Source organism: Tinamus guttatus, unplaced genomic scaffold (assembly GCF_059628265.1).
Source record: "Tinamus guttatus ecotype Peru unplaced genomic scaffold, ASM5962826v1 Tinamus_guttatus_pri_ptg000067l, whole genome shotgun sequence".
Classification (NCBI taxonomy): Eukaryota; Metazoa; Chordata; class Aves; order Tinamiformes; family Tinamidae; genus Tinamus; species Tinamus guttatus.
The window spans coordinates 991,879-1,012,001 of NW_028288601.1; the positions used below are offsets into that span (position 1 = coordinate 991,879).

General features: G+C 41.3%; 1 protein-coding gene across 2 annotated transcripts; it reads right to left on the bottom strand.

Annotated features, from left to right (window-relative positions):
• Positions 1 to 1,915: 1,915 nt before the first annotated feature.
• CDCA7L (cell division cycle associated 7 like) lies at positions 1,916 to 14,004 on the bottom strand. 2 transcript variants are annotated; one of them, XM_088519693.1, is made up of 9 exons: positions 13,800 to 14,004; positions 10,140 to 10,271; positions 9,435 to 9,791; positions 7,900 to 7,974; positions 6,256 to 6,441; positions 4,762 to 4,893; positions 3,714 to 3,863; positions 2,900 to 3,036; positions 1,916 to 2,270 (listed from the first exon to the last, which is right to left on the bottom strand). In XM_088519693.1, exons 1-9 carry the CDS (start codon positions 13,980 to 13,982, stop codon positions 2,240 to 2,242), a joined length of 1,383 nt encoding a protein of 460 aa, XP_088375819.1. In that variant the 5' UTR covers positions 13,983 to 14,004; the 3' UTR covers positions 1,916 to 2,239. The 2 variants fall into 2 exon arrangements, with proteins under 2 accessions (XP_088375819.1, XP_010223205.2); XM_010224903.2 differs by having other exon boundaries at positions 4,762 to 4,896.
• Positions 14,005 to 20,123: the final 6,119 nt, after the last annotated feature.

Here is a 20,123-nt window from a genome sequence, read left to right on the forward strand (position 1 = left end):
TTTATATACATGAAAGAATAGCTATTCTTTATGATGCCAGTATGCTTTTCAGTGGTCTCCAAACAAAAGGGAAGCTGATGTTTTCTCCACAGATGAAAATCCTGCAGCCTGCACTCTTCTGTGGTGCTTTGAAAGACACACGGGCTTAACTAGTATATCTGTCTAGGCATGGCCTTGCTCCCTGGTAAGTGTGCTACAGTATCTACCAACAGTAATTCATTCCGTTGAGCTACTACGCAAAGTTATGCTTCTGACCTAAAAATGGCAGCTTTGTTCCATTCATTGCTAAAAACTTGTCATGTTCATGCAAATCAAGTTTTACTTTGAAGAGAATTTTGCAGAAATATTACGCACTTTGCTGAAGTAAGGCTTTGTCACCTCCCTTTGAGATCAGTGCTAGGGCTGCTCAGCATCTTCTGTTCCTTCTATCCTGCCTATACTTTGCTCAGCCTTATCTTGGAAATTTATGTACACTACTGAAGATGCTATCAGACAATTTGCATTTAAGAAGGAAAAAAGCAGAAAACTTTTGACCATTCTGCTTTGGCAGACCCACAGCCCCAGCTGTGAGTAGTGTGTAGTCACTGCTGTCCTTAGAAGGGCACCCTGGTGAAACCAGCCGTCCCAGCCAGCAGGTCCTAATGTGAAGTACTACCCTGAGCATCACATTTATCTTCACATGCATACAGTCTACACTAAGACTCTATGTTTAAACATAGCTTTGTGACATATTTAAAAATAAGCATCTGTTTAAAACCGAATTATGCTGATATAGCACTACAGCTACAGCACTACCCTTTAAGCTACGTGCCCACAGTTATTACAGGAGTCAGGTGGGATATGCAACTGGGGACCCGTAGCTGAAGCCCAGCTCAACGAACATCCATGTCAGTCATTTCTGTAAGGGCTATTCCAGTGAATCGATAGGAAAATAAAAACTTCCAGTACACACAGCTAAGAGCAAAGGGCATCCTTACATGTGAACTTTTCATCTGAAAAGCCCAGAGAAGCCAGCTAGGGGGTTCTGCCCAGAGCAGCAGTTTAGTACCAAGCCTACGAGAGTGTCTGCCGCTTGCTCAGAGCCTGCCTTGTACTTAAAGCAAAAGGAGATAAATACTGCTCACAGTTAGCTGGCACAGCTAATCTGCCTCACAAAAGCACATTCCTCAATGAAACACTATAATGTGCTCTATGTTATTTCCTTGTCCTTCAGTGTTGTGTGCAGGTATTTCTGCATATAAGAATTATTGAGCTGCAATGCAAATGATCTTGCAAATGTTTCTCTTGATTATTCTTTATTCTTTCTACATAAAAGTATCCTACATGAATGTTAACATAATCAGACTGCAATACAAGCATGTTGCATTTAAACAAAGCTGTCTGAAAATTTGGTCGTACATTTTAAAAGCAATATCCAAGCAAGAATTATATCTTTAAAAAGTCTGGAATTTGTTTGATTTAAACCAGGTATGGTTACTCTAAGATGGCTGGCTCGGGCAGCAGATGCACTGACATAGAAAATGCTGGTGAGCAATCCTTTTTCTTTATTGGGATGAATTTTCCTTTTTTATATAAAACTTTTTTTTTTTTAAATACAAAAAAAACACTCTTCCACTTTCATGTTTTAGTGGTTAATTGCACTTTGGAATAAAGAAGAATAATATCCTCCTGCTAGCAGGCTGCATTAGCTTTGGCTGGAATATAATGGCATTCAGATGAAAGTGTCCCTTCTTTGTAGGGACAAGGCCCATGAACTAAGGGGTGGAGGGACAGGTGCTGAAAGCAAGGATTGGAAAATTGAATCTTTATGCTCAAGTCTGGGCTACAAAGTTTTTGTTTGTTTGTTGTTGTTTTAAAGAGGGGGTATACTTTCTGGGTAGTTGTTAAACACCCTTGCTGCATATTTTCACATAAATAAAAATATTGCTCAAATCTACAAAAGTCTCCATCACGTAGCTGTGTGGCCACATTAGAAGTTAACCACTCAAGATTCAAGAGTGCTATTCCACTCAATGTACAGGTCTGTGCATAAATGAATGTACTGCAGGTAGATTTCTCTACTGAGACGTTTTCCTGAGATCTTCTGTGTAAGACCAACCAATAGAAAAGATTCTAAATGCCAAAATGCATATACTATACCCTACAAATCTATCTTATACAAAACACAGTAATAACCTTTCAAAAGTCAGAACTTGTCTACATATTAACTGTTTGCAGGCGCAGCTTGAGTGCAGTGTTCTCAGTTGTTATCCGCCAGTTGTTTTTGTAAACTAGAAGACACATGAGAAAACATAGTTAGTGCTTTTAGGAAACTCAAAAAAGAGTATTTCCACGTTTGAATATGACAGTTTCCAAGCCACCACCACTATAAGCCTGAGGCAATCAATACTGATTTCAAGACATGGAAGAACATTTCATTTTCTAAAGTAAATTAGCTGTTTATGCAGAGACTATGACTCACTTTGTGGGGGTTGATTTCAGCCTAGAAGTAATCTGAAGGATCTGCCTGAGGCCATGTAAGTCACAAGCATTATTTAAAGGGATGTATATTCAAAAATAAGCTAGCACAAGTATCGTATTGGTTTGAAGTTTAAAAAGTGACTATTTCTTATTAAAGTAAAACCACCCATACTCAACGACCAGCGAGACTCCCAAGCAGTGAAACATCTTATACAGAGTTATCTGCTGTCAGAGACCAAGCCTCATACTAGGTTTAATGTCATACAGTAACTCAAGGGCTTTCAACTTCTGTAAAGCTATTTTAGAATGACAAGCTACGAGACGCTCGTACTCACTAACTATATTTGACAGAAACATTTCGAGAGCCCAACTCGAGTTCGGGTCGTAGTTTCCGAGGGAGGCTGCGGCTCGCAGGAGGACCACGGGGTGAAGCCCTCACCTTTCAAGGTACTCCTTCACGTTGTCGTAGCCACAGAACTTTGCCAAGTGAATGAGCATTCCCGTGGCGCAGCGGCCATCGCGCCGGCGGCAGTAGCTGCAGTTACAGATCCCACGACACGGAGGACAGATCCAGTCCTGAAAGGGGAGGTAAGGACAAGTCACGAGAAGGTTTATATTCTCCTTCACATTACCCAAACAGGCATGTGTATGGCTTCCTTGCCACTTCGTTATTCAGGGCAAGATTTTAAAAGCCAGAATCAGAGAGCCAACCAAAATTGTTATGCTTTCAAATTTCTGCAGGATTAAAGAAGTGACCACGTTCTAGCCTGTCTGACTGAATATTTCTTACTCGGTCGACGCTGGCTCATTGAACGATCTGCTCAGTTTTTAAAACAGACTAAAAGCGTCTGTAATACTGCCTAATGATAGATACTTCCTATGCTGGTGAACTTTCCAAAAAGAGACGGGCACCCACACGTGCAAGTTTCATCAGATCTGCTGGGAGAGCCACCTGCCCAAGCGAAGGACTCCCGAGACGGCCCTCCGCAGGCTACAGCCGTGCGCTTCCTGGCTGTTGGAAGGCGCACGTGGAGGGGCTAAAAGCCCACCCTGCAGGACAGTAGCTATTCCTTCTCCGTGCCGGGAATTCCACTCGAGTTCCAAGAGCAGTGTTAGTCCTAACAGTACTATGTATGTAGCATCTTATCGCAAGAAAAGTGAACACCAGTTATCACAGCTTTACACTCATCACAGCTTACTAACAAAACCACATCCAGTATATTGTCCTTCCAGGCCAAAGAAACGATACTTACGGGATCCACCAGTGCTGATTTCACATCTTCACCGTATCGATTTCGAAGACAAGGGCCACAGAACTGTCCCCTTACACCTCCACAGCCCTCATTACGACAGATTGTCTTTGTATCAATTGTCTTTTGTCGACACTGGTGGCAAGTACTACCCTAAAGTTGTACAGGAGGAGAAATACATATTTATGAAAGACATCTTAAATGCTTGTTGTAGAAGTCTCCTACTATACCTTTCTCTGCTAACAGCAAAGCACAAGCTTCAGTTCAAACCAAGCAATGCAAAAACTGCTAACAAAATGTAGCTGCTGTTATTACGATCAATTATATAGTATGTGGAGATATGCTAGGGATTTTAGAGACAGTGCCTGTCCTCAGTTGCTTTGGAGTCTCATAAACTATATGAGCCTTCTGTTCTGTTCTGTTCCCTTCCTTGCTCCAAGGGAAAAAGAAAGCTCAAACTAGTCAGAAAATGAGCTTGTGACTCATCTCTGCAAGTATAATGAGGCATGAAATGTATAATAAGAAACTCATCCAGATCTTTATGATCATTAATAATAGCCAAATCAGGTGAGGGAGAGGAGGAAGAGTTTCAAGAGTTTTGGAAACTAACCAACCCTTACAAAAATGTCATTTTGCGGGATACAAGAAGCAGCAGGACTCAGTATTATTTAATGGTACAACCACAGCAACAGTTATTTATGTGATGTGAGAATGAAAGATAAATGGGACTTCAACTCTTATCAGCGGTGAGTCATAGCTATATCCATTTACACTTAATAGCTCTGTGGCAGGAAAGATTTGGTCTCAGCAGTGCCTTGCAGAGCCAGAAAGGATGGGGGGTGGAGGGGGACTGTAAAATGGTGCTGGTAGAAACCAGCAAGGACAAGCCCACAGAAGCCCAGCAAAGCCTTCAAGCTGCATTTGCACAGCGTGACGATGCAGGGCTGTGCTCTCAGGAACCCCGGGAAGCCACATCTTTCAGCAAGCACCAGGTGAACTCAAAAATACTTTAAAATGGATGGACAGCATAAAGGAAGTAACAGCCACTTACTATAACTTTATCATAGATTTTGTCTTTAACAGTGATTGCAACGTTGTCCAACTCTTCCGCAGTAATATCCTCTACAGGACGGCAAGACGAGTACTTTGATGACCTCCTCCTTTTGCGCACGCCACAATCCCCCTGCTAAACAAACTCATCTCAACACCTTTGTCTGGTGGCACGAAGACTGTCACCACACTGGGTGACAAATTCTTTCCTTTAGAATAGACAGGCAGGCTAGAGGGGGCAAACTACAGAGACCAATGGAAGAACAGGGAACGGAGCTAGGTTTCCATCAAAATCATTACCACCTCTTTCTCTCCCTCTCCTCCTCAACTCTTTCTCTACTGTGTTTATTATTTATTCTGATTGTAAGTTCTTCTTTCCCATAATTATCTCCTTGCTACTTCTATTCCCACAATCCCTATCCCAATTTCTCTAATGACATTCTCTCATATCATACAAAAAAAAACTTAAGGAAATTTTGGGCTACGCTGCCATACCCAGGCCTTTCTTATTATCCTTTTCCCTACTTGGGAAAAAAAAAAAAAAGTCTTCCCCACACTGTTAAGTGCTCTTTTTCTCTTCCAATATTTTTCTCTTTGACTCTGATACACAGGTGATCCACACTTCCCAGATTTCAAACTTCATGTACACATCTGATTTTTAGCTTTCCTCCTACTTTCTTCTTAACACCTTATTTGACCTTGAATCAGTTGTTTCTCTCCATTTACCAGACCAGGTTCCCCACCACTGCTACTCTACTGTTTAACAGCCAAGTTCCCTCTGTAATGCTTCGGCTATTCCCATTAGCAGGACTAGGATCAGTCCTGGGATCAGTCAACATCAACGATGCACAGGTAGAAACTTAAGAATCTTCCTCATAAAGACTACACAATAAATAATAATCAGGCAAAAAAACCATCATTGGCCAAAGGAAGGAAGAATTCAGGAGATACAACAGAATGTATCAAAAGGTGATTTAAAAAAAATAAGCAGGGGGAGGCAGGAGAATAAAATCTAAAACTTTGATTGTCTGACCAGTGTGTCGGCAGTTGGCTGGTACAGACTCCCTTAATCACGCAAAGTTCAGCTATGTAACTCCTCCCTATCCTCCCTCTGCTGTCTCCGGAGGATTCTGGCTAGCTTTTCCTTGACCCAAAGAAAGATCTGTCCTTTTACCACCACCAGCACCCGGCACTGCCACTCTGAGGCCTCACACAGTATTAGCTCTAACCATTTTCAGTGATAAATAAATGCTACAAAATGAGCAAGCTGCCTTGTTGCATTTGGGTAACACAGTGTTCACAAACAGAGCCCAGCTAACGGATGAAAAAGGAGACAAAAAAATCCTGCAATATCACATCTTCTGTAGCTAATACCAAAACACAGATTCTCATCAACTTTCTGTAAAATGGGATGCCTGCTCTACATGTTGGACCAAAATTTAAATGGATACTTCCTAATCATTGATTTCTGGAGATATTAAAGTTGGGCAAATACCACACTGAGTCTTTTCTTCAAGAGGTTTTGCTGTCTGTAGCTATGGAAGTGTTCTGCAAATTTGGAAGCAGACACACTAAATTTTTCCAAGGCAAATTTCTCTGGAGGACGAGCATTTCTGGTTGGGTTCATGCGACGCTCTATCTGGCCTTCAGTAAATGTCCTCCTTGGGATTTTCTTCTGTTTCTAGAGATGGAAAAATATAGAAAAAGACAGGAAAAAAAGGGAAACAAATGTTTGTGATGTTAAACACCAACAATTATCTCAAAATAGCTGCCTGACAATTGTAGAATTCTGGTTCAATTTGTTCTTCTTCCACTCATTATTTGCTAAGCCAAACCTCTGCAATTTGTAGCATACTTAAGAATTTTTCCCTACATACGTTTTTGTTCCTTTAAGACCACCACATTCGCAGTCAAATTCTTTACCAATTAACATCACTAAACAGTGCAAAAATTTCACAGCAGGCATTTTAGGATGGAAGCCCTCACTGTTCTTCAGCAGTTCAAGATCTTTAGCAGTTCAGACTTGTCTACAATCTGAATACATCTTCAAGGAGTAACTCAAGCTCTAATTTATTTTAGTTTATATATTTAAATTGAAAAGGTCATGCATGGGCCACCCACATTCCTGGAAGGCACAAGGTATCCTCTTACTATCATCACACCTGTCCATTGTACATGACTGAATTGACATAAGAGAACTGCACGGCCACCTACCATAAAGACATCTATAGAAATGTGACCATATTAAACGCGACAACATAAACAAGATGCAGAATGTAACACTGCTTGCTGCCATACTCTCCTTAAAAAGAATGAAAGATACCAACTTTCATGTTACAGGGAGATGTGCTAGAAGTCAAAAATCAAGCAGAAGAGGTAATTAGTGTATACCTGCTTCCCTCACCTCTCTTCAAATAAAGATATTAAATAAAAATAAAATTTACATATTAAAAGAATATTTAATATTCTGTAATAAGCATTTAACAACAGCTATCAAGGTTTCGGCCTCTTAAAGACTGTAAAATTTGTTTCCACATGACAATTATCACAGAAACAGTTTTACAACATGGCTTTAGTAAAGGTATGACTATCTCAAATATCTTCAGTTCACAACACTAGTGGATTGATACTATTCTAAGGTAAGCCTACAGTGGCTGGGGGTACTCGGCTTCAAACCACAAAAAGGTGATCAAAGTGACTATAGTATCACCCCAGTTTTTATGTTAGACTGGTTGAATTTTGTCATCGTAGCTGTAATGGGAAATGTGGATTTTATAAGAAAAGCAAATGAGAGAGAATTAACAGGATCTAAACACAAAGGAAAGCAACTACTCATCTGTTAACTCCCTCATTGTCACATACACAGACATCTCTCTAGCATCTCAGAAGTCATTCTGGGGAAAAAGTGATAAAGCAGCATCTGATCTCATTCTTTATCTTGATATAAGTATCTTATAAATCTCCATTATCATAAAATTGTTGGTACTTAAATATTGGTGGATAGCAAGACCGTACAAATAAAGTGACCAAAATTATATAAAACCAGAACAAATTTGGTAAAGGCGTTTCATCAGTAAGCATAATAATAAAAAAGTTTAGCGAAAATATCTGTCATCAGTAGTGTGTCATAGAGACTTACCGAAGGAGTCGAGGTGGGTGTTTTCACTGGAAATAAGTCAGGTATGGAATTCAGTTCTGCTAATAGCTGGGCAAGCTGAAATGAACAGTAATATTGTATTGAAAACTCACTGCAAACTTCAAAATATTTGATACACATCATCCTCTCACAGGCACTCAGAATTATTTCTAAATAGATTAAATCTCAGTGCATGAAATGCATGAAACCTTTCTGTAGTCACTTCATTTAAATAAGGCTCACTTTGCTTGTAATTTGCAGAGGTCTCTGGTAAGGAAGACAAGGAGTTTCTTTTTCTTCCAGCAAAAGACCTGCTGCTTATTTCACAAATGCTGCAAACCCCAATCAACAACGCCTAACACCAACTGCTGAGAGTCCCCTCTAGGTGCATGTACACACAGGGACATGTGCACACTCACCTGCAAAGTCCTCTGCTCAGGTCATTTCCCCAGCCACAGTGTAGGCAGCACCACAAGCCATTTGGCAGGAAGATTCTGCTGTCCCACATGGGAGACCCAAATGCACCTTTGCCTCTTAAGAGAAGAGTGACTGACAGGTCCAAAACAATGGGACTCATTCTAGAAAACCAGGATGAGGTTTCCTTCAGAAAACCAAGCAATAGCAGAGGTGAACCTGGCTAGCAGTTGTCTCGCAGAGAGCCACAGCGACCATGAGATTAAAAGCTGGATACAGCATTTCTCAGTTACTAGTTCAGTGTAGCACTTAAGATATATTTAATGTCTATACAGTACGGTAACTAGGACACTAATGAATTTCATAATGGCTGAAGAAGGAGGAGAAGCAAGAATAGCACAGCAGTAGTGAGAAAATAAGACAGATTAGAAATAAATACACAACTAAAGCAAGTTTTGGGAACTGCAAGCCAGTATATCTAAAACTGAAGGATCAACTCAGGACTCAAACTGAAGCTGGGTTTGCACAGCAGTGTGTTAACAGAGAGAGCTGGAGGAATTCTGGACAAGAGATGGAAAAGGTACTAGGTGATAATTAGTTTCTCTCTCCTCCCCCAGGTACACATACCTCAACTAACTAGATAGTGAAGTATTACTGTGAACATCACACCTCACACAGATGAAAAGTTTCATGTACAATCCTTATTTCTTAGCAGTATTTGCAATTAGTAACTACAATAGATCTCTCAGCCACAAATGGAAATTAGAAATGCTATTGTGACACTAAGAAGCATACAAGAGGTCCTTTTTTTTTTTTGGCATGTTCTGAATATAGGACTTGGGTATCTGTATTCACAACCACACACAAGATGTTCAATTCTTTTTTTTTTTTTTTTTTTCTCTCAAACTTGAGCTGGCTGTTTCTACTTGAGGCTATTTTAGAGGTAAACACCTGAGTGCTGACAGTCCTCTGGGCATTCCTAGGGCAAGAATTCATCCCAAACCACCATGAGGTTTTCCTGAAAATCCCAGCACATCATCCGCGAGCACCCCAAAATTCAAATACAGTGAAGCTAAGTATTCACATGCAGACACCAGAAACAAAATATTCTTTCTAAGTCTTACCATAGCTTTATTTTCTTTAATATTCATAGCTCTTTTAAGCAGAGCACTGGAATTTTCTTCATCTGTTTCTTTAATGTCTTCTTCAGATTCTGAAGCAGATCCCTCTAGTTTGTGCCATCGCTTGGGACTTCTTTCATTGGAAAGAGGTGCGAGGTCTTTATTGTCCTTAAAAGGTAACTTACAAAAATCTGGTTCAGGCACTTTTTTTTCAGAAGACTTTCTGCTGGGAAACTGAAATGCAACACGAAGACCAAAGCTTCTTCTCTTGGGAGAAACTTTCTTCTCCTCTTCCTCCTCTTCTTCCTCGCTAGCCAATAAATTACCACGTTCTTCATCACTCAAATCTGACTCTGCTGTCTACAGGCAGAAATAGTTTCATGTTATATTACCAACTGTGACACAAGAAAAAGTTGTTTTTCAATCACTAGTTCTAGACAGCAATCTTGCCTAGCACTGTCAGTCCTTAATGCTACAAGCATGGGGAAATGCCCTCACTTCCAATACAACATACTATGTTAAATTAAGTTTCCCTTTTCATACAGTACATATTTTTCTTCAGCATGAATAATGAACATCATAGTTTATCAGAAACTAGACTACTAGAATATCATGTTTACACAGAGGAGACAGGGAAAAATAAAAGTCAACATATGCATTCAGAGGTGAGCACGTGCATAGGTGGTACTGTAATACCACTTCCTTTACCAGAACTCGTTTTTTGTTCACATCCACCTCATTTGAAGGAAAACCTGCGAAAACTTCAGTTTCAGAGTCTGTGTCTTCAGTGAAAATCCTCTGCAGCTCTTCAGTAAGGTATCTGGGCTGAAGCCGAACATCCTGTGGAAACACCGACCCGTAGCTGTGAGGGACTGGGATATACCAACTAGTCATGTACAGTCAAAATAAAAAGACTCTAAGATTTACACAAATAGCAGCTAGAGGGCAGGTTCCATGAAAACATTTAACAGGCAAAATTGGACAAAAGAAAACAGAATAGGAAACATCTAGAATTCCATGATCAAGTTATTTTAAATCAATAGGATTTTTGTCATTTTGAGCACAAGATATTCACTGAGCTTCTTCTCATAAGAGAAACATTTTTCTTCATCTCTTCTTCCTCACTATCCAATAAGATAAATTACCTTATTTTTTTGTAAACTATCAGGATGCCTTTTGGTTTGTTTCTTCTAGATATGGGAGAAAAAAAAATAAAAAGGAAATCCATACACAAATCACAGTAAGAAAGAGCCCTCCTTTTTAAAATTAAAGACAGAAACAAAGTTCTTCTCTGAGCTTTCTGCAGAAGCACTAGTAGCTCTTGGAGATGGAGTCTGTTCACTCTCATACTGTTCTAAAGTAAAAGACACCAACACAAAACAAAAGAGCTTCGAACATGCAAATTAAAAACCTTCCTCTCAAAATATGTTCAAAATCTCTGCCTAAGTGTTGTGGTTTATCCTTTTATCATTCAAAGATATTCTAGACTAGACATATATCAAACTTCTCTCATACAGACTAATAAGAAAAAAAAAAAAAAGTAATTCCCTGAAAAAAAATCAGTCCCATCAAAACCCTTTTCAGGGCGCACACATCCTTTTATCATTCAAAGATATTCTAGACTAGACATATATCAAACTTCTCTCATACAGACTAATAAGAAAAAAAAAAAAAGTAATTCCCTGAAAAAAAAATCAGTCCCATCAAAACCCTTTTCAGGGCGCACACATTGCATACCGATAAGGCATAAATACAGTGTTTTCTTCACAAAAACAATGCGTTTACTAAATCAGAAATTCATTTCCATACTTTTAATTTGAATCAGTATTAGAGAATCTGTCTAATTGTCCCTATTAGTCCTCTGAAAGACTTGTTAATGGCAGTAACATACACATGTTAATACCACACCTGCCTTTTGAAAGTCAGCAACATTTACTTAAGATAAGTTTGTTTCCCCAATTTTCCTGTGCTATTTCTTCCTCCCACGCAAGATACAGAAGTGACCTTTCACAGGAGGCACTTGCTAAATATCTTTATTTCTCCTTTCAATTTCCTCCCTTTTCTGACTTTAATTACAGACTTCTTTACTTTAAGATAATATCTGGTGCAAACAGATACAATAGATGAGTGGAAAAACTTACAGGGGAATAGGAGGGGGAGCTACTGCATATGCTGTTTCTTTGCACTTAAAACATGTACAAATTATTATGGGTAATTGGAATGAGTTTTCCCTAAGCAAAATTACTTTATTCTTTTGTTGATAGCTGCAGTGCAGCTGCTTGAGAAAGGAACAAACACAATAGGGAAGTTACTTTAAAGTTAAATTGCATTTCTTGGAGGGAAACCGAAGTTTTTATGCATTTTGTGTTTTCATGAAATTTCACACTGATGGTTAGAGGGGGGAGGAAAAAATAAAACATAAGTTGTTCCTTAGCTAAAGTGACTGAAAGCAGTAAACCTAGAGCTGTGCTATGCTACACCTACAAGGAACGGTCTGTGCATGGTAAAATAATCATCAGGATTAGCTCTAGGAGCTTTTCTAGGAGAAGCCTCTGAAACTTGGACACTAGTGTGGTGATTACAGGGACAGGACTGCAGAAAGTCCTGACAAAAAACAGACATGCAGAAGTTGAGAGCTGTAAAAGCACTCATGCATCCACAGCCAGGTAAGAACTGAGGCACCTTTTTTGTCCACAGTAACATGCCATTCACTGCCCTGTAAAATAAGTGCCTGGCTTTCTAATCACTGCATTTTTTTTTCCCTTAACTTCCCATCATTTTGCTCTTTCACACCAAGCCTTTTGTTTTCCTGCAGAACATGGACTCATGGTCTTTCAAAGCAACAGTTTTACTTGGCATCATACAGGATGGGACCCAGGGGAAAAAAAAAAAAAAAAGTGGTCTTTACCACATAGTGGCAAAGGACTTAAGATCAATACTGCTGGGAAGTTAAAATAATTCAGAGCCTAAGGGACACACAGAAGCGATAAGGAAGGCTCTCTGTGCCTGCTGTAAGTTCTGGACAACTTTCATTTGTGGGCAGGAAACACTGCAGTTTTCCCAGCACCACATACTAACTAACAGCACCTAGCTCTTACAAAGTGTTTTTCATCAGAGGATTTTAAAGTCCTCTGATGAAATGCAGAAGAGGCCGTTATCAACCCCTGCTTTACAAACTGGAGGCCAAAGCCCAGGGAGCTACTGCAACCTGCCCGCAGTCACCTGGCAGAGGCAGCAGCTCTGGCTCCTGCGCGAGGCCTGTCCCACCACCATCCCCACGCTCACCATTCCTCACGCTCCATGCAAGCCCAGGAATACAGCAGCCTGCCTCCTGGTTTCCTGCAGTTACTGGTACCACTGCCTAGCACCAAGATTACAAAAGTGATTTAAAGTCCAGGATATTTCACTTTATCTTAGTGACTACCTTTCTCCAGATCACAGCCTGCAGGTCTACTCAAAAACAAACAAAAAAAGACTTCCACATCCTTGTGATGGCATCCTTGTGATGGGGACTTGGCAAGTAAATGATGCCACACAAGCCTCATTCCACTCCTTTCCTTTACCAACACTAATCATCTTCCTCGTCTTCAGCGACTCTTTACCAAGTAGTGACCTGGGGGCTAAAAACGTAAAGTCCTTTCAACTTGGTTATTAACAGGATGGCAAACCCTGGCTAGGACATAACCAACACAGACACCACTTAGCACATCAGCCCATCTCTCTCTACAGCCCATAAACTTCAAAAGGATGGAAGAGAAAATTTTAGGAAAGCCAAAACAGAGTAGCATTTCTCTTTTCTTCCTGTAATCAACTCAAACTAAAAAAAAAAATCATAAAAACACTAGATCATTATCAGCTATTTCATTAATACAATACCAGAATTAGCAAATTCACAATCAGAGTAAGAACTATTTTTTTTCTGTGGGTCACCACAACTAGAACAGCTATTTTAATGCAGAAACAGCAATAGGTGGATATGAATTTCTGAAAGAAATACTACCTGTCCATCTGCAGGGATTCACACAGAAATCACTTCTTGACACGCATTTATCCTTAGGCTACGTACCCACTGCAGGCTATCTCTGGATGATCATTTTCTTTCCCTCTTAAATACTGTATTAAAGAGTTACAGATACCTATTTTACTTAATTTTACCTTCTAATGAAACCCATTTTCCTGTCTATATTATGAAAAAGTCTTAAAAAGTAACCAAATCCTAAAAAGGATAGAAAGCTCATTTATATTTAATAGGAGGACTGCAGTTTTGGGGTTTTGTGGTAAGTTATGGCTTGAGCAGCCTTAAAATAGGCTCAAAGAAATACTAGTGTACCAAATGAGATCAACTGAGCCATCTAAATCTGTTCCTACCTTTTTGCCTGATTGCAGGGAATCAAAGCTACCACATCTGTCCTCTGATAACAATGTCTGCACAGGAGCATCATTCTGGAAACCCGTAAAATCTTCACCGTCACTGGGGGCATTAAGAATGTCAGCCACTTCTTTGGGTATCTGCTTCCAATTCAAAATGAGACAGAAGATAAAATCAGACATGCCAATTTATTAGGAAAACCTAAATGGGCAATAGTACAACTTCATTTCTTTTTAGACTTTTATTCAAGTAGGCGTAAGCATTATGAAATATTCTGTGCAGTAAGACTGTGTCTTATTTAGCTAAATTCCAGGAAATTCTGTACAGACTGTTTTAATCCCTAAATACGGACTCCCAGATTGGGGAATAGAGAGGGATATAAAATGCAGATGTTTAATCCACACAGCAGTGCATGTCTCTAATACAAGAATATGTCCAAGCCTAATCTTCACAAGAGCATCTCATTTCTTTTGTCAGTAATTACACAGCACTTATTTTGACACACTTATTTTGGTAAGTCCTTATGGTAGCACTTATTTTGGTCAGATAGTGAGAACCCACTTTATGAAGAAGACTTCCTGCTTGCTAGAAGCCCAAGATTTAGTCAGCCAGGAAACTCTGCCACTGGCAGAGAGTGGCACTTTCTGAAGTGACCAAGTTCATGACTTACGAGTTCAAGAGGATCAGTCTCAACAGCAAAGGAAACTTTTATCACCAGGTCTAAGGATTTCCCATTGTCACATACTTTATCAGGCATTCCAGATAAGCCGCACTATGTAACAGGAGAGTCAAGAAGCCTCCAGGCAGCTCTGACCCGGGCTATTCTAGGATTGTGTGTGTGGAAGAACAGGATGAACAGACCCAACCTTAGAAAAACGGGGCAGAAAGTATTTTGCACGGCTTAATGCCCATTTCACACCATGAGCTTCAGAATACATTTTTATGCTTATTAATACCACTTGCAAAACTATTTTGCCGTTACAGAAATGCTCAGGGAGACAATGTCTGTCTGAAGTGCTCACCAGGGACCAAACACTTATATTCTGCGTCCACGGGGCATACATTTCATGCCTGCTCCTCATATTTAAATAAGAGCCTCCCTCACTGCATGTTGTACACTAAGGCTGCAAGTAGATTTTCCATTGCTCTCATTAAATCTCAGAATACAGATGCAAGACTTGAAAGGGTGAGAGAACCCTTGTTCCAAAGAGGCTCCCCAGGATGGCAAAATCAAGAGAACATCCCCAAGATGAACTCAGAAACAGAGAGCAGCCTGGACTTGCCCACTGTCACAGACAGCCAAGGTGCTCCTACACGGCTTCATGTAATATTTTTTCCTTGCATTTTTTTTGTGCCAAGACAAACATGCCACAGGCAGATCATTCTCCAAAATTAACATTCCTGTTAAAACACTGTTTCTGTTAGAACAAGAAGCAGCATCCTGACCCAAACCTCACTCCCTGAAACACGTCACAGGAATACATGGGCCTAATTTCTTGCTTAAATTCCTTCTCTTCTCTTATAGAACTGATGTAAACAGAGTTAAAACTGTTTTACAATGGCTTGAGCAAGAGCAGAATTCATCTGTAAACAGATGACCCTTGCAGGCAAACCTCAGCCCCATCCAGCGTGCTGATGCAGAAGTCATGCTGTCCATACGAGAATCCTTTTGGACATTCCCTGTCTCCACTTCTTTAAGAGGCAGCCAGAGTCCGGCGCCATCCCTGCGAAGGAATACACTCGGTACAGAGCAGTGCCAAAAACGAAGCATCTGAATGGTGTAATGGAGAAAAAAAAAAGTACAAGGAGCTACAGGCCTTGTTGCTATGAATACATTGCTTCCAGGAGCCACTGCATTAGTTCCTGTGCTATTGTTACAGCTGAGATGGGAACTGCTGTGACTACTGTGTGTGCCTAACTAATTTCTTCTTCTCCATCTATTACTTCTGCATCTTCATCAGAGGGGCCATTATGGGGGTGTAATTACTGATTTTGAACAAAGGAAGAAAATACTTTCCCTGTAGAAGGCTTTTTTTTTTTTTTTGATCTTTACTGAATACCTGAGGTACTGATTTAGGTAACTTACTGCAGAACTTTGAAGATTTTCAGTTTGTGATCTGCTCCCCACAGTCTGATTATCAAGAGTTTCATTCAGTTGTTCAGGAATCCCCATTCCACCTCAGTCTTAACACCTGATACATGTTGGGTACGGACATATTACAGGTGTTCAAAAAGGTCACCCTCATAATGCACATTATATCTTAGCACGACGAGCTGACCCTTTTTTGTCCGTCTTCTTTAAAAGTTCAACCAAAGTCTCAGCTATCTCCTCCAAATGCTGCCAGATTTAAAGCAAATAAGTCTTAAATATATCAACAGATATTTTACAAAAGACTAATTAAGACTCATGCTTCTAAAACACCTGGTCCTCATATAAATCAAGAAAAGTGATTAACACAAGTCTAGCTTCAAACCACCCTCAGAAGCAAAACAGGATGTGAATATAAGAATAATTCTGGCTCTTTACATATGCGCAGGTCTTCAATTACAATTCCTAATTCACTGCAAAAAGTGATGTGTTTAGATGCTCATGTAAACATTTGTTAACTCTGCAAGGCAGTCTTGACTGCAGATTTGTCCAGGGACACAGATGCAGCTCACGTGCCCCAGAGCCGAGGTGCACACGTAGCCTAACACACACCCCTGCATCGTCCTCGCGATCACCCATTGCCAGTATTTCTACACAAAAAACCATGTCAAGTGTACTGCCAGCGTGAGCCCCTTGCCATCAGCAGGCAGACAGACATCAAAGACGAGCCAGCTCCAACGACCTTTCCTAGGATGCATTCTTGTTTTCCTTGTGTAGTCCATGGACTTCTTCAGCCCTAAGTTTTAATTAAATACATTCACAAACCGATTAATAATCAACATCATAGCCTATCGGCTTAGCTCTGACAACAAAGTAGATCTACATCAAGTGAGAAAATATGTATTTGCCCAAATGTATCTGTTAAAACAGTAATCTATTTTAAGCAGTTCAAAAAAGCAGGCACTTCAGGAGGGGGTCTTTTTGCTACTATACCCCCTCAAGAAAAAAAAAAAGATAGGAGGCCAGAGAGGTACTGAATTGAACACTTCAAGTGGGATTGAAGAAAGCATTTCAACATGAAAAAACACAGGTTCAGACAAAATGGAAATCTGCACAAACACTGCAGAGATGTGCAAAATACTGCTTTTCAAAGACATTAGCTTCAAAAAAGTAAAATACCAAAAATCTAGAAAAAGCTGGGAACAATTTACAGGTGCTGAAAAAGCTTAAATATCGTTTCTTGTAGGTAACCTTTTAATATCTCTTGACTTAAGCTATTCTTGCACATAAACTATTTGCTGGAATACCCAAAAGTCACTTTTCAAAAGCACAATAAAACATTCCTTGCTACAAACAGCACACAATCCAAAACCTCCCAGAATGACCATGTCCAAGGATGTTTTTTCACCAAAAGATCAAAGTTCAATATATCCTCAGCTCTTTCCCCTTCTCTAAATTTGAAGTAATAAAATACTGCAAGCACCCCCCAAAAGTACACCAAAAATAGGCAAACTGAAGACAATTACTGCTCTAGTGAAATTCAGAGAGCGTTTAGCTCATTTGCCCCCATGCAAATGGGGAGACCTGTGGCCAAAAACAAAGACTGGCGGAGGCAGAAAACAAGACCAGGAGATGCTCTAAAAACCGTTCAGTGACACTCCAGCACCAGACAGTAACATAGCTGATGTCTCCAGTCACAACAAGAAGTTTTTTAACTGCCTTGCCCGCAGATTTTACCCATGTCATTAAGCAAGAAGCAAAAAAAAAGCTTTAGGTGAGATTTTTTTACAATCTCGTATCAACAGTAGGAATGCTAAAGTCCCAAACAAAAAAGCAACTTCATTGATACAAAGTAGACATAACATCAAAAATACAAGCAACTTCCCCTTTTGCATGTCAGTGCTCTGCCAGGCTGAAAAAAAAGAACGCTTGCATGCACACCCGCTGTTTTGGTGGAAATCATGACAATCAAGATCCTGTACTCCACTATCAACCATCTCCCCAGGCACCTCTTAACCATTTTAAATATTGCCCTCATTGCCAATGATTCTAACCCAGCATGTTCTTTTGTAGCAAAACACTATCAGGAGAATGTAAAGTAGGAGAAAGCAGGAGGAAAAGTAATTCTCTATCTTGATTCCACCACCACAAAAGAAAAAAAAAAATCGAGCAAAATGTCCCGCCTTTATTCAAGTTTACATGACACACAGATGCTCCTATTTCAAGCAGAGGACAACTAATTTCAGTAGTGCTCAAACCTCCTATTTACTATTTCAGTCAGGCTGAAATAAACCAAGCTTAATCTCAAATGAATATATATACACAAACAAAATTTGTTTAAAACCACATCTTCAAACAGCGCTGCGGAGACCTCTTGACATGTTTAGGGTTTGGTGTGCAGACAAACGCACGGGGATGCTACCCAAGGCTCACAAGCACTGTACTCAGCCAGCAACCCCCAAATAGCAGTCGAAGGGAGAAGCAGTCCCGGGTTGACAGTTATCACGTGTGTGACAGGAGCAGAGGGACCAGACAGAGCCCTGGTAGGCACCAAAAAAAAAAAAAAAAAAAAAAAGAGAGAGAGAGAGAGACGTCGTCATCACACAATTTCAAGATTTTGAGTAATACTTTTGATTCCATCAGAGATGAACACGGATTATCCCTGTGCCTGTCCATCTGTCACAGCAAGACTCCTGGAACTTTCAGGGTGGCTCACCTTTCCATGAGAAGTTTTGGTCACTTTCAGCGTAGTCAACCTACCGCTACATGTAAGTATTCCATGATATTTTAGTAAATTAGCTAAGTTCAGAATAGTTCTGTACTGCTTCACTTCAGTTAGTAATTAAATAAACCCGGGAGCATCAAATTATTTACCATGAGCACATGGACTGCCAGTGTCTGGTCTTTGGGGGCTCCACAGCTTAACTCATCAGCACTCCTCCAACAAACCCCAAATAGTGGAACTGCTGCACACAAACCCTTCATATGAGACGCTAGGATGACAGACAGACCAACGCTGGGCTTGCAGTTCGCAGCAGCCTTGTGTTACTGACTTACTCGGGAGTTACTTGCAACAGGGCCATGCCGCGACTGACAAACTCGCTTCCTGACCAGCGAGGCAACACATTGCTTCAGAGAGACGGGGAAATCTGTGTCCTCTGGGCCAGCCAGAAGCAAACCCGCTGCTGACCAGTGTGGCACAAAATGGAGCAAGAGCCAGGAGGTCCCAGGCCCCATCCGGTCCAACAAGAAGCAGGATGGTGTCGCTGAGGAAAGACCACATCTTCCTCCCCTCTGCTGAGCCTCAAAGGAAGCAAACTCTACCCGCTTTGAGCCCTTCTGCAGAAAGGTGCCTGGCAGACAGTCTGGTTCTCTCTTTGTGGCATCAGATATGACAAGTAAGTGCTATGCATGCACGTGGATTGTCCCCTGTCAATCAAGGCTGCTCAAAGTGCTTTCCAAACCCATGTCACCATTGTCCCCGCCTTGCAGGTGGAGAACACCAGGAACACACTATGCAGAGGTGGGAAGGCCATGAAGCGCCTCGCAAGACAAAAACCATCAAATGCTTCAGCCCTTCTACAACATCTCCCCAGTTCTCCTTCCACAGAAACCTGGGTAAAACTCAAAGCTTTTATCAGCAAAAGCAATGAGAATGCTGGCTTTGCCCCCATTCCGTGGCACACAACAAGACTACAGCGTTGGTCTCCTGTGTGGAGGTTATCGTCGCTCTTGGGCAAAACCCTGCCAAGAGACGCAGATCACAGCACGCATGTACTGGCAGGGCCTGGACCTCCAACACTACAAACAGGCACGCGTACTTGGGCCATTCCCATCTGCAAGGGCATAAATTCACTCCAAAACCAAAACACGGGGAAGAAAGGGGAGATAAGCACGCGCGCGCACACACACACACACACACAACTTTAAGAAGCCACTGTTCTCGTGTTGCTGGAGGAGGCTTCTCCTTGCAGAGCTCCCCTCCAGCAGCTTCGCTCCGCCGCAAACGCAGGCAGGGCAGGAGGTGCCCTGAGGCCGCGCGGGCTCTTCCCGCCGGGAGGCCCCTCACACAGCGCCGGGCCGGGCCGGGCCTTCCCGGGGAGGTCCTGCCGCCACCTCCGGGCCCCCGGCCGCGGCACCGCCACGTGGATGCGGGGCCCGGGGCGTTTTAAGGGCGCCGCCGGCCGCGGCGAACAAAGGCCGCGGCCGCCGTGTCCCAGCCCGGAGAGGGCAC